Source organism: Aegilops tauschii, chromosome 4 (genome assembly GCF_002575655.3).
Source record: "Aegilops tauschii subsp. strangulata cultivar AL8/78 chromosome 4, Aet v6.0, whole genome shotgun sequence".
Classification (NCBI taxonomy): Eukaryota; Viridiplantae; Streptophyta; class Magnoliopsida; order Poales; family Poaceae; genus Aegilops; species Aegilops tauschii.
This window is the reverse complement of record NC_053038.3, coordinates 526,858,858-526,872,964: the sequence shown is the minus strand read 5'-3', so window position 1 is coordinate 526,872,964 and position 14,107 is coordinate 526,858,858. Positions and strand designations below refer to the sequence as shown.

Sequence of the window (14,107 nt, the reverse complement as noted above, 5' to 3'; positions counted from 1 at the left end):
CTCCACGAATGAAGAGTGGGTGGAGGGGTATATATAGCCTCCACACAAAATCTAACCGTTACACACAACTTACCAAACTCGGTGGGACCGAATTGTGAAACTCGGTCGGACCGATTTAGCAAATAATGTGACCGTTAGGATTTTCGGTGGGACCGACATCAACTCGGTAGGACCGATATGGTTAGGGTTTGGGCATAACGTAATCTCCGTGTGACCGATTACACAAACTCGGTGGGAACGATTTTGGTAATAAGCTAACTAGAGAGTTGGTCAGGCAAACTCGGTGGGACCAATTCGCTCATCTCGGTGAGACCGAAACGTTACGAAAGGGAGCTATCGGCTATCGGCTCTGTGTACCCTCCTTCACCCGGAGCAACTTTTCACTGCCGTTCAATTCCACAAGGCTATGTTGTTGTGATGGTGGACGAAACAATGGAGGGATTTGAGGAGCTCCAGCTTGAGCACCCTACAGGTGATGGAGAGACTTAGCTCGGTCTTGCTATGAAGACTCCGTGTCTATGGCGGAAGGAGAACATGAACCTTCTAAACTTCAGGGCTCCGGCGAGTCAGCTGGGCACTCCGCCTCCGCCACCTCCTTCTCCTCCTCCGGCGAGTGATCTGGGCACTACGCCTCCTGCTCCGGCGCGTGAGGGGGACAGTACTCCGCCTCCTTCTCCGCCTGCTCCGGCGCGTCCGTGCAGCCCGCCTCCTCCTTCGCCGCCTCGTAAGCGACGACGGAACACAGACGCCATCGCTTCGGCTGCTCCGCCTCTTAAGCAACAAAAAAGACAGCCGCAGCCGCTCCGGCGTCTCTGGCGTCTAGCAGTACAGCCAGAGGCGGGAGGCAATACAGATACGGTCCATCGTCTCTCAAGCCTCTAGACAAGTTACCATACGAGATGAGCGATGAGGAAAACCAGAAGATCTCTGAAGGCCAAGTGAATGAGTTCTTTCAATCGGTAAAAGCTAAGATACATCCACCTCTGGCGGAGAAGATAGATCCGGTGAAAGCGGAGCGCACTTTGGATGCCCTGCAGCGACCACCACCACCTCCGCCGCAATCCAACTATGACCGCATCATTGAAATGACATATAAGGAAGCGGAGCGGTCGGGAAGTACTTCCACTGGTCAAAGGCTAGCAGAACGAAGAAAAGGGGAAAAAATCCCCAGCTCGGCGAACAGGCGAAGCAATCGTGCCCCCCGCTCAATGTGTCTAGCGATATCGTCGCTAATCTTCCTGGGATGCTGCCCGGTACCAATCCTGGAGATTACATGCTTGACGGCGATGCACTTTTTGAAACAATGGAGGTGGACACATTAAGATTCCAGCACGGGAAGCCTCTCGTCAGACCTGGTACTTCCCTAACAACGATGATGCGAAGATTCTATGATTGGTACATGGACATCTGCAGGAAGTCTGGGACAGATACTTTGACGCTGAGAGATAAAGAGGAGCACAACCTCGTTGGAATTGATCTGTTGTCTGTTCCATATGAGGAGTTCTTCTAGTTTTTCAATCAAAAGGCCCTCGATAAAACAATCATCACTTGCTACTGTCTGTAAGTACTACTTCTCTGTAATTAATTAAGTCTCTATATATAGCTCAGCTCTTTCATTGCATGTATATATAATTATCCTCACTATATTATGCAGATTGAAGATTGCCGAATTGAAGAAAAGACAAGTAGGTGATATTGGGTTCATTAACACAAATCTCATGGATGAATGGAATGTTAAACATGATCCCAGAGATACCGAGGCCAACTTGCTACGATCGTTACTTCGAAATCAAAACAAAGCTACAATACTCTTTCCTTACAAATACAAGTGAGTGTTACTGTCTTGTGTATATTCGGTTTCCCTTATTACTCGAGGTTATAGTAATGTAATTGATGAGTTATGCATGTGTGCGCAGCTTCCACTTTATTCTGCTAGAGATTAAGCTTGAGCAGGGACTAGTAACCGTCATAGACTCCAAACGAAAAAATCCGGAGGAGTATGCGACCATGACTAAAATGCTCGAGAAGTAAGTTCAATCGATCATTATCGCACCATATCGGCAACTTTGTTCATTTCCTGATATCAAGTAATTGTTTTCTTTGTCTGGCAGGGTTTGGAAAAAGTTCACCGCACAAGCTCCGGGACTACCTGCACAGCTGCGATTCAACCACCCGAAAGTAAGTACTAGCTACTAGCTAGTTCCGCGCATCTCCCATTGATTCTAGCTAGTATCATCAATACCATTTAGTATGCTTGCTTATCAGTTTGATTAACCTCTATTTCTTGTAAAGTGGTTGTGGCAGGAACCCGGGAATGATTTCTGTGGATACTACATTTGCGAGTTCATCCGCCACACCACCTGTGAGCGGGGCTACTCTAAACAACAATATGAAGTGCGCAAGCAATAATATTCACAATTTTATTTTATTACCATCATTTGTGTTGAATTTCATGCATATATATGTATTGACCCCCTTCTTCAAATTAGATGTGGTAGATGCGGGATGAACTCCTACCACAAGATCGCATACGAGAAATTCAAGAGGAATTGGCGGGATTCTTTCTTGACCACGTCATCGACAAACACGGAGAATACCATGTGGAAGTTGAGTTCGGATATTAGGGGATTTTGTAAGAGATCTTATATTGTGTGTGTGTGTGTGTGTCTATATATATAGCCAGTAGCGTCGGATAGATATACGAAAACTTGTTGTTCGACCAATCTATCCGAGAAGGAGAGGTCGATCACTTCTCTCTGTGTATATGTTCATGACGATCTTCTATACTTAATGGTTTCCTTCATTTGCTTACTAGCTAGCTAGCGTGTCGAGTCCTCTCTATACGTATAGTACGTAGGCGTCGACCTAGCACGGAGATAAGAGAGGACACTTCTCTCTATTAGCTAGCTAACACAATAATTAACCCTACAAAACCCCCAAACCCCCCCCCCCCCTCTCCCCTTTCAGAAAAAAAAACAAAAACCCCAGCCCCTGAACTGCTGACGCGTGGAAGCCTTTTGGTCCCGGTTGGTGGCACCAACCGGGACAAAAAGGCCCTCGTGTCTGGGCAAGCCGCAGCGGCCACATGGAGGTCCATCTGTCCCAGTTCCTGGGCGAACCGGGACGAAAGGTATTGGGCTTTGGTACCGACCCTTTCGTCCCGGTTCGGCAACCGGAAAAAATGAGCCTCATGAACCGGGATAAATGGCCCGTTTTCTAGTAGTGATTTGTCCATTTTCTTGAAAACAATCGGTATTATATAAAGAGCATGCATACTTGTTAGCTCATGTAAACTTGTTAAGCATCACATGATAATTCCCACCACAGTTCCTTACATAAGGTGCTTGAAGTTTAAGATTTCTGATGTTTACTCCCCCTTAAACTCATACATGTCGCTTTTCCTGACGGCAACGAAGAGCGGCTCCTCCTTCTTTGTGGCTAACCCAAAGCTCTCTTCTACACTGATGTCCTCAGCGCGCAAGCCAGCTGGCAGGGCCCACTCAAAGTGATACATCAGTTTGGCCAGCGTTAACTGCACAGTGGGTAGTGCGAACGTGTAGCCTGGGCACCCTCTTCGACCGCCGCCAAACGGCATCAGTTTGTAGTCCCGGTCCTTGAGGTCGATCTCGCCGCCGGCAATCTCAAACCGTTCAGGCCAGTACTCTAGTGGGTCCTCCCAAATCTGTGGGTCCCGACCCATGGCAAAAGTGTTGATAAAGATGCGGGTCTTTGCCGGGATGTCATAGCCGCCAAGGGTGCATGCGACAATGGACTCCCGAGGCACAAGCAGCGGAACCACCGGGTGCAAACGGAAGGTCTCCTTGATGATGGCGCGCATGTAGTGGAGCTCAGCGAGGTCCGACTCTTTCACCTGACCCTTGGCACCCACGACCCGCCGGACCTCGTCCTGCGCTTTTCTTAGGATGCGGGGGTGGCGCATCAGCTCTGTCATCGTCCACTCTATGGTCGCAAACGTCGTGTCTGTGCCGGCGATGAATATGTCCTGAAACCACAACATAGTGAAACCACAACCTGACGGTAGGTTTTTCATCACCATTTGAACACAAAGTATTACGGGGTTTTGTATAAAGGATAAAGTATCAATATTTTATATGATATCAAAAGCTACTCGAGTTATCTATATAGCAAGTTCAACATTGAAATTTCCTTTTGGCTCTCAGGCTTCATGATTGACCCCGTATTTGAGAAAGTAAAATTCATAATAATCTGATTTTCAAGTTTCAAGAAATTCTGAAAAAGTACATATTACCTGTTTGTAAAGTTTCACATGAAATATATTTTGATGTTGAGAAAATAATAAAATCATGTATTTCTAGCACATACAATTTCATTATAAAAATTACATGGATTTTTTTTTTCTGTGTAGCCTCATATCTCCCTCCGTCCGCAAATACTTATCGGAAAAATGGATGAATCTAGACGTATTTTAGATATAAATACATCCAATTTTATCCATCTCTCTGACAAGAAATTTCAAAGACATCTCTAACTATGTGTGCATCATTTTCATGTTTTTTTAACTAAAAACATTGTTTTGCGATTTTTTTTTTAAATTTTGGCCTCCATGGAGTCCAGGAGAGCCAAAGTGGGCGAGTGGCGTACCAAGACGATGGATTTGAGGTTGTCGTCGGTGAGTGGGACTTGTAGGTCGGGCGCCTTCTGGGCGCGGAGGAGGATGTCGACGAAGTCCTCGTCTCGGTCGTCGGGGATGCACTGGCGCTCGCCGCTGATGTGCTCCTCAATGATTTCGTCACAGACCTCGCGGAGGTCGGCCAGGCAGCTCTTCAGCCGCCGGCGGAGTCCCGTCAGGGTGCTCGCGAGAGGCTCCAACTCCGGGAAGAAGTCGCCTATGGCGAACCCGGCGTATAGGTCCTGCGACTCGGCGAGCACCGCGGCGAGCTTGTCGTCCTTGCCGTGCGGAAACCGGCGGCCAAAGGCGATACGGCAGAGCACATCGTTGGCCAGGTTGAGGAGGCACTTGCTGAGGTTGACGGAGGTCTCCTCCGTCGAGGCGCTCTCCGTGAGGTGCGCGAGGAGGCGGCGGAGCTCCTCGTCCCGGAAGCTTCCGTAGGTGGCCACTCGGCGCGGCGAGACGAGGTCGGAGACGACCACCCTCCGCACCATCCTGTGGTAGGCCCCCGCCGGCGCGAACGTGACGTCGGAGCAGCCGAACGAGAGGAACTGCCCGGAGAGGAGGTGTGGCCGGGACGCCATTGCCGCGTCGTTGGTGGTGAGCGCCTCGCGCGCCAGGTCGGGCTTGGAGATCACCACGGCCGGGATGCTCCCGAGCTGAAGCCGGAGGAGCGGAGCGCGCATGCTCCTGGCCAGCTCTGCGAGCGCGTGGTGGGGCATGTCCGTCATCAGGTGGAGGTGGCCGATCACAGGCCACCCGGGCGGCGAGGGCGGGAGCCGCAGCGGCGACCTAGGCCTGCTCCGTGTCGCGCAGTAGACGTACGTGCCGGAGAGGACGAAGAGAAGAATGGACACATACGAGGCAAGGTTGAGCTCCATGATGTGACTCTCTACCTAGTTGGCTTAGGTGCAAGGCGCAAGTCAAAAAAGATATGGCTCTTAACGTGGTGGCTTAGTGGTTATGCATGTGTGCGGTGCTACCTTTTATAGTGTGATGGTCATAACTTAATTATGATATAGCCAGGAAGCACCGCGTCTATCGTAAATATTTTTCAAATGACACTGATCGACGGATTTGCCTCGGCTGAGCACGTTTATGATAGATGGGGACCGCCAATCAGGCTGACTTGGCACAAATTTCTAACGCTGTTAGTTGAACCATTTTGTTTGACATATGGCCCACTTTTCAGTATTTCACCCTGTTCTTCTCTCCTCCCTAATTTCTCTCCCCCCTCCCCCACCCCCACGAACGAGCAGAGCGCCGCCGTCGCCCATCGCCATGTCCATTGAGCTCAACGAATGTCGCCGCCGTTAACCAGCACTCGCCTGGATCCGGCAAGAATCGAGCCGCCGTCCCCTTCCGCACCTCGGATCCGTGGTCCTCCGCTCCAATTCGAGCCCGGAGCCCAGATCGAGCCTCCGTTAACCAGCCCTCGCCTGGATCAATAAGCCCATCTCCAGCGAGGACCGGGAGCGGCCAGTCTGTGGAGAGGAGGAGCTCGCCCCGCCAGGCTTGGGGTGGATGGGCCTCGCCGACGGATGGATGCAGTGGGAGGAGGATCACGAAAGCGGCGAGCTCGATCTGGATCTCAGCAACAACCAGATTGAGTCCCTACATGCTCATATCGTTCCGCTCCGCCCGTCGCCTCCAGGTGGTCGCAGCCGCTCCATGCGCGTGAGGGGGGCAGTACTCCGCCTCCTTCTCCGCCTGCTCTGGCGCGTCCGAGCAGCCCGCCTCCTCCTTCGCCGCCACGTAAGCGACGGCGGGACACAGATGCCATCGCTCCGGCTGCTCCGGCGCGTCGTAGCAGTCTGCCTCCGGCTGCTCCGCCTCTTAAGCAACGAAAGAAGACAGCCACAGCCGCTCCGGCTGCTCTGGCGTCTAGCAGTACAGCCAGAGGCGGGAGGCAATACAGATACGGTCCATCTTCTCTCAAGCCTCTAGACAAGTTACCATACGAGATGAGCGATGAGGAAAACCAGAAGATCTCTGAAGGCCAAGTGAATGAGTTCTTTCAATCGGTAAAAGCTAAGATACATCCACCTCCGGCGGAGAAGAAAGATCCGGTGAAAGCGAAGCGCACTTTGGATGCCCTGCAACGACCACCACCGCCTCCGCCGCAATCCAACTATGACCGCATCATTGAAATGACATATAAGGAAGCGGAGCGGTCGGGAAGTACTTGCACTGATCAAAGGCTAGCAGAACGAAGAAAAGGGAAAAAATCCCCAGCTCGGCGAACAGGCGAAGCAATCGTGCCCCCCGCTCAATGTGTCTAGCGATATCGTCGCTAATCTTCCTGGGATGCTGCCCGGTACCAATCCTGGAGATTACATGCTCGACGACGATGCACTTTTTGAAACAATGGAGGTGGACACATTAAGATTCCAGCGCGGGAAGCCTCTCGTCAGACCTGGTACTTCCCTAACAATGATGATGCGAAGATTCCATGATTGGTACATGGACATCTGCAGGAAGTCTGGGACAGATACTTTGACGCTGAGAGTTAAAGAGGAGCACGACCTCATTGGAATTGATCTGTTGTCTGTTCCATATGAGGAGTTCTTCCAGTTTTTCAATCAAAAGGCCCTCAATAAAACAATCATCACTTGCTACTGTCTGTAAGTACTACTTCTCTGTAATTAATTAAGTCTCTATATATAGCTCAGCTCTTTCATTGCACGTATATATAATTATCCTCACTATATTATGCAGATTGAAGATTGCCGAATTGAAGAAAAGACAAGTAGGTGATATTGGGTTCATTAACACAACTCTCATGGATGAATGAAATGTTAAACATGACCCCAGAGATACCGAGGCGAACTTGCTACAATCGTTACTTCGAAATCAAAACAAAGCTACAATACTCTTTTCTTACGAATACAAGTGAGTGTTACTGTCTTGTGCATATTCAGTTTCCCTTATTACTCGAGGTTATAGTAATGTAATTGATGAGTTATGCATGCGTCCGCAGCTTTCACTTTATTCTGCTAGAGATTAAGTTTGAGTAGGGACTAGTAACCGTCATAGACTCCAAACGAAAAAATCCGGAGGAGTATGCGACCATGACTAAAATTCTCGAGAAGTAAGTTCAATCGATCATTATCGCACCATATCGGCAACTTTGTTCATTTCCTGATATCAAGTAATTGTTTTCTTTCTCTGGCAGGGTCTGGAAAAAGTTCAATTCGAGCCGCCGTCCCCTTCCGCACCTCGGATCCGTGGTCCTCCGCTCCAATTCGAGCCCGGAGCCCGGATCGAGCCTCCGTTAACCAGCACTCGCCTGGATCAATAAGCCCATCTCCAGCGAGGGCCGGGAGCGGCCAGTCTGCGGGGAGGAGGAGCTCGCCCCGCCAGGCTTGGGGTGGATGGGCCTCGCCGACGGATGGGTGCAGTGGGAGGAGGATTACGACAGCGGCGAGCTCGATCTGGATCTCAGTGACAACCAGGTTGAGTCCCTACGTGCTCATATCGTTCCGCTCCGCCCGTCGCCTCCAGGTGGTCGCAGCTGCTCCCTGCGCCGGTCGTTGCACTGCCGCCGCACCTGAAGGAATGGAGCCAATGGCAACGAACCACGCGCCGCCGTGAGCAGCTGCCCCGTGCATAGCCTTGCACGACACCTTACGCCACCACCGACACAGTCAACGCCGGTAGTCGGGGCCCTCCCTCAACTTCAAGTAGGCAACCGTCCTATATGGTATGCATAATTAACTGCCTAACTAATTAGTATAGCCAGATGTTGGCTATACGATGTTGCCACGTCATTTATAACCAAGCTTATAGCGACAAATATAATAGTTGGATATAAATGTGTACTACTTTATTGATACATAACTCACATCACTCTCTCACATAGACTCTAGGAGCACGTGCTACAGCCGGCTGTTAACTAGTAATCCGCTTCTCTTCTCTCTCTTCCAGCTCAAAAATATAATATTTAAAGTCTTGCAGTCTGCCTCATCACCTTATTGTACTTTCTCTATACGCAACAAGCGAGGTGTTGCAACCGACCAACTGATCGACTTGTCCTTTTCGGCCTTCTCTCTCAGCGTATCGCATGCCCCCATGGCCCACACACTGTTGTCTCCCTCTGTCCTTATCCCCATGAGTTGTATAATTTTTTTAAGTGGAATGGTCCGGTTACTAGCAGCGTGAGCATATGGGTGTGCGCTGCTAGCAACATTGTCACTCGTGGCGGGTGCATATATGCACATGCTGCTAGTAGCATGTGCAATTTTTTTGAGAAAAATGTTCTGGTCACTAGCAGTGTGTGCATGTGTGTACACACTCGCTGATAATATTTTCTGCCAGGCCCATTTCTTGGTCTGGCTCAGCAGTGGTGTGTCTGTCAGCCTACTCACTGCTAGTAAGTTGTTATTAACAGTGTGCCAGTATCTAGTGCATGTTGCTGGTATTTTGGGCAGTTACTAGAGGTGTTTGTTTTGGTCTGGACGCTGCTAGTACCAAAATCCTATAAGGGGCGTGTGCACTATTGTGTGAGCGGCTAGGTGTCATGTGGGCCTGCCGCGTGAGGCCCCTGTGGATCCCATCTAGCCACTCTACTAAACACCGGCTTCTTTTCTACGGAAAATAATTCTGTAAAATTTCCAGCCTTTTTGGTGCTCCGCAAAATACTTTTCCTTTTGTTGTTGTTTCGCCCCCCCCCCCCCCCCCTATTTCAGCTGTACAATATCTTCGAGAATTTCTCTCTCTCTATGTATTCCATGCAAATTGAAAGGAAAAATACATTAGAATTGAGTAATAACATGCAAAAATATCATGGATAAGAGTAATTATAATAAGAAATAGTCTTGTAGAATGGACGTATCAGCTCCCCAAGTTTAGGCCTCGTTGTCCCCTAGCGAAATCTGAGCTTGATAAACATGACCACATGTTTAAGAAGTGATCAGTCGATAATGAAGAATACGGAAATGAAAACATCAGTATTTGCTTTCATGATGAATTATTCTAAACAACAATCCTTTCTTACAAAGCTTATTATGAGGAGGTCATGACACCTTTACATGCAAAAGTGTAACCCATAAAAGTTTCTTGATCGTAGCACACCATCTTCTCAGTCATTAAACAATCATATTCCTGTTATTTTCAACAAGGGTCTACGTAAGAGTTGTTATGTCAACAAATATCACATGCTCAATTATCTTTTAGTCTTTGCATAATTAGCTAGCACTCATGAGCAAATCTTTTAGAACAAAGATATTTCAACCGGACACAGTGGAAGATTTAACTTATTCATCTGAGGGATAACATCAACAATAAAGAATTAGCATAATTATGCACATCGATAGTTTATATATCATGGATATTACTCTACCATATTATTTTACTTTAAAGATTAGAAAGAAAAGGAATTGGCTCAGTATAAAAAGTAAATAGATAAGCCCTTCATAGAGGGAAGCAGAGGTTGTCAAGCGCTTTTTGAGGTTTTGATCACATGGTGCCGATATGGGCTACCACTCTTACCTAACAGTCTCTCTCCTCACACACATAATTTTGTCACCTTTCCTCTTACTTCTTTTTGGGTTGCATAGGCTGTCATTTCTACAAAAAAAAAACTAGTGTTGTGTGAACAACCAATCCGCTTGTGATCAAAGTGCCCGGTGTTAAAGTTAAGGGTCAAACTAATCTTGTATATACCGAGGTTTAGTTATGAAAAATAAAGTTGTTTCATGGTATTAGTGTTAAAGTACACTCCACGTTTTCATTATATTTAACTTAATAAACGGTCATTTTTACTCATTTCCTAAGAACAACCATTGATCGTACTGAAAATCTTGTAGGATGAAGTGCCTACTTTCACAAATCTAAAAATTAGTCAACATTGAACACTCAATTTGGCTACCTAACAAAATATTACACTATCACTTTTGCCCGTGTCACAGACGAGGCCCCTCCTCCGGCCTTCGCAGCACGATAGCTCACTCCGCGCGACAGCGAGCGGTGGTGGCGGCGGTGCCGCGGGAGCGCCATGGAGGCATGTTCTGCTACGCGAGGTGTGTCCATACGGACATATCTGACTAGATTTGGCTTTGGTGGTCGGCCTGTGGTGTGGATTGAGGCGCTGGGGTCCACGACGGCGCGGGAAACTCCGGGGGAAACCCTAGATCTCCCCGGGATTGAGCGAGGGATGTGCTTCTGAGTCATAGTCCCTCTTGAGGGCATCATTTCTAGAGTTTGCTCCGGTCAGAAGAACCAACGGTGGCTTGTGTCTTCGTGGTGAGGCTCCGCGCGGATCCATGATGCTGCAGGATCAGGGTGGCACGACTCCTAGTGAAAATTGTGCCGACTTGCGTCATGGTGGGATGATGGTGGCGTCTCTCGTTCTGAGAAAGAAAATCATGCCAACTTCGGTCATAGCGGATAATGGTGACAACATGAAAGCGCTTCTTAACTTTCTAGAAAGAAAGCAAGGACCAAAAGGAGCTGGGGGCATGAATATCAATACAATTTGGTTTTTCTTTTCTTCGATAAAGGACACTTTATTACTTAAAAGGTTTAAGCATTATAGACGGCTTCTACATAACTAAGATGCACACAGCCATAACCAGGTCCACTTCAATCAATCAAAATAAATAAATAAGTGTTGAATACTTTAAGATTCATTAGAAAATACATGAGAAAAATATTTTAATTATATTTTGGTAGAAACGCTTTTCCTGGCAAGCGTAAAGAATTCACATGGTCGGGGGCAGCACCGAGCCGTGGTGGAGCGCCTCCGAGAGCCTCTGCAACGCAGCGTCGGAGGAGCCGCCCTTGTTGACGGCGTTGCGGCAGACGTCTCTCATCTCGGCGGCCCTCTCCCTGGCCTTCCGCCCCTCCTCGCCCATCAGACACTTGACCGCTCGTTCCAGGTTCGCCGCCTCCACGAAGTTGTCCCGCTTCCGGTCCACCTTGAGCGGCACGGCGACCCCCATGTCGGCGACGAGCTCGAAGGCGTTCAGGTGCTGCTCCGCGTAGAGAGGCCACGGCGCCATTGGCAGGCCGTGCCACAGGCTCTCCAGCACCGAGTTCCACCCGGCGTGCGTCACGAACCCCCCCACGGCCGGGTGCGCCAGGATGTCCTTCTGCGGCACCCACGTCGGCCACACCAGGCCCTTGCCCTCCGTCCTCTGCAAGAACCCCTCTGGGAGCAGCTCCTCCAGCTTCGCGTCCGTCGGGTGCTCCGACCCGTCCGGCGCGCCGGCGCCCGACTCCGAGGAAGGCGGGCCCCGGAGTACCCACAGGAAGCGGTGGCCGCACCGCTCCAGCGCCGCCGTGATCTCCACCACCTGCGCTGCCTCGAACCAGCCCATGCTCCCGAAACAGAGGAACACCACCGACGCCGGCGGCTGCGCGTCCAGCCAGGCGACACACTCGTGCGGTGGCTCCGAGGAATCCTTCCTTCTGTCACTGCTGCCAAGCGAGAGCACGGGGCCGACAGGGTACACTGGCGGCGCGGGGCGCCCTGGCACGGCTCGGCCGTCGGCGACGGCCGCGAGGGCCCCCGGCTCGAGCTCGTCCGCAGTGTTTGCGATGATTCCCGTGGCGTCCATAAAGCTGTGCCCGAGGCGCAGGAACCACGTGTAGTTGGGGCTCTTCTTGTCCACCACCGGGCACGGCATGGACTCGGGCGGTATCGGCGGCAGCCCGGGCACGTGCACCACCTCCCCGTCCACCTGGCTGAACTCCACGGTGACCACCTGGTGGAGCACGGGCAAGTGCAGCATGAGCGCGAGCATGGCGCCGGTGGACGACATGAAGACGTAGGACGGCACGCCCAGGTCGCGGGCCACGTCGACCATGGGCGTCGCGAACAGATCGAGCACGAGTGCGGCGACGGGGCACGACATCCCCGCGACGGCTTCCCTGACGTGGGGCGCGTGGAGCTGGATGTACCGCGCGATGAACTCCTCGACTCCGGCAGCGTCAGCCGGAGGCTCCACCGCGGGGAGGCGGTGGAAGCGGATGTCGAGGCCGGAGGCGGCCTCGCGGCGGACGTGCGCCTCGACCTCGGAGGTGGCTTGGGCGGTGGGCGGGCGCATGATGAGCAGCGTGATGGAGAAGGAGCGAGCGCGGCGGCCGCAGAGAAGGATTCGCTTGCAGGACTCGAGCATGGACATGAGGTGGCCGGTGCCCCACTCCGGTACCAGCACCAGCGTCGGCGTCGGACTAGCTGCCATTCTAGTTCTGGTGCCGCTCCGCTCCCTCACGTACGCGTTCTACTTGTACCCAAGCCAGACACAGCGTACGCCTAATATAAATAGCGATGCCAAAGCCAAATATGCGTTCTACTCGTACCCAGCATCCCACACGATGAAAATGACAAACACGGTGTTTATTACTAGTATTATATCTTGAACGAGCATCATGCATGATTTTAATGTTCCGCCAACTAATTAACCATGGAATCATATCTAGTAGCATTACATGTCGAATGGCGAACCATACGCCAGTTACTACCTCCGCCCGACCAAATCACAGGTACCAAGGCACCCTACTTTCTCTCGCATGCATGCATGCGGTGCTGAACGGGCTTAAAAACCCGGACGGAGGTAGTAATTAATTAGCAAGATGCTCATTATTATATCTTGAATAAGGAACACGGGCTGAATTTTCATTTTTGGCTCAGACCTCTATATAGTAATGCTCAGGTTGCTAGTCTCTTTGATGAATGAATTACAAATTTTACTACATATTATTTTACCCAGAGCCATGATATTTGGTACCAAGTACAAAGGAGACACACATCATCAACAAATTATTGAGCACATGTAATAGAGTAAGACATGTTCGACAAAAGAAGTAAATATGTAGTGTTCCAATTATTAGGTTCCAACCTCCTCCCTGCATACATCTTGTGCACTCTAGATATTTCCATTTGCGTATACCTAATCATAAAGACATCTACCAAGGTGTTTTTATACTATACACTTCAGAAAGCTCTCCTAAACTATTTATGAATACATACGCACTATTTGTATGGAAGTGTAAACATTAATCATGTAAGAAATGTGGTTTTGTCATTTTTTTATATAAGTGGCTTTGGTTTAAATGTATTTTAAGGTGAATGTATTAGTAATGTAATGTATTAAAAATATAATTTAGGTTCATTATAATATACTATTTATCAATGTGATGTGCCAAAAATGTCTTTAAAATATGAAAGTTTAGTATAATAATTTCATTTACTTTGAATTTCATCAACAATCGATGTTTTCATCAGATTGTTAGAAAATATTACTATAGAGGTCTTTCCGATTACTAGTTTACTGTTTACACAGAATAAACTAAAAGTAATTAGTGACTCCCACTACAGTAAACAAGTACAAGCCCTCCAAGCGTCTACAAAACAAGGCCAAGCCCTCCGACTGTAGATTACAGCAGTTCTTGCCAAGCCAACCCAGTCCCTTCCACCAAGATATGCGTTGTTCGTCTTCCTCGCGGGCCGCT

General features: G+C 49.6%; 2 protein-coding genes across 2 annotated transcripts; both read right to left on the bottom strand.

Annotated features, from left to right (window-relative positions):
• Nucleotides 1-3,279: 3,279 nt before the first annotated feature.
• On the bottom strand, nucleotides 3,280-5,605 carry LOC109782705 (tryptamine 5-hydroxylase). The gene is made up of 2 exons (XM_020341323.4): nucleotides 4,624-5,605; nucleotides 3,280-4,003 (listed from the first exon to the last, which is right to left on the bottom strand). Exons 1-2 carry the CDS (start codon nucleotides 5,530-5,532, stop codon nucleotides 3,368-3,370), a joined length of 1,545 nt encoding a protein of 514 aa, XP_020196912.1. The 5' UTR covers nucleotides 5,533-5,605; the 3' UTR covers nucleotides 3,280-3,367.
• A 5,627-nt stretch (nucleotides 5,606-11,232) lies between these two features.
• LOC109782706 (malvidin galactosylase UGT88C3-like) lies at nucleotides 11,233-12,910 on the bottom strand. The gene has a single exon (XM_020341324.4). It carries the CDS (start codon nucleotides 12,835-12,837, stop codon nucleotides 11,353-11,355), a length of 1,485 nt encoding a protein of 494 aa, XP_020196913.1. The 5' UTR covers nucleotides 12,838-12,910; the 3' UTR covers nucleotides 11,233-11,352.
• Between the last annotated feature and the right edge of the window lie 1,197 nt (nucleotides 12,911-14,107).

Coding starts and splice junctions, on each gene's coding strand:
- LOC109782705 (XM_020341323.4), bottom strand. CDS start 5,532: ATGGAGCTCAACCTTGCCTCGTATGTGTCCATTCTTCTCTTCGTCCTC. Junction 4,004..4,623: donor ACCTCAAATCCATCGTCTTG/GTACGCCACTCG, acceptor TTGTGGTTTCAG/GACATATTCATCGCCGGCAC.
- LOC109782706 (XM_020341324.4), bottom strand. CDS start 12,837: ATGGCAGCTAGTCCGACGCCGACGCTGGTGCTGGTACCGGAGTGGGGC.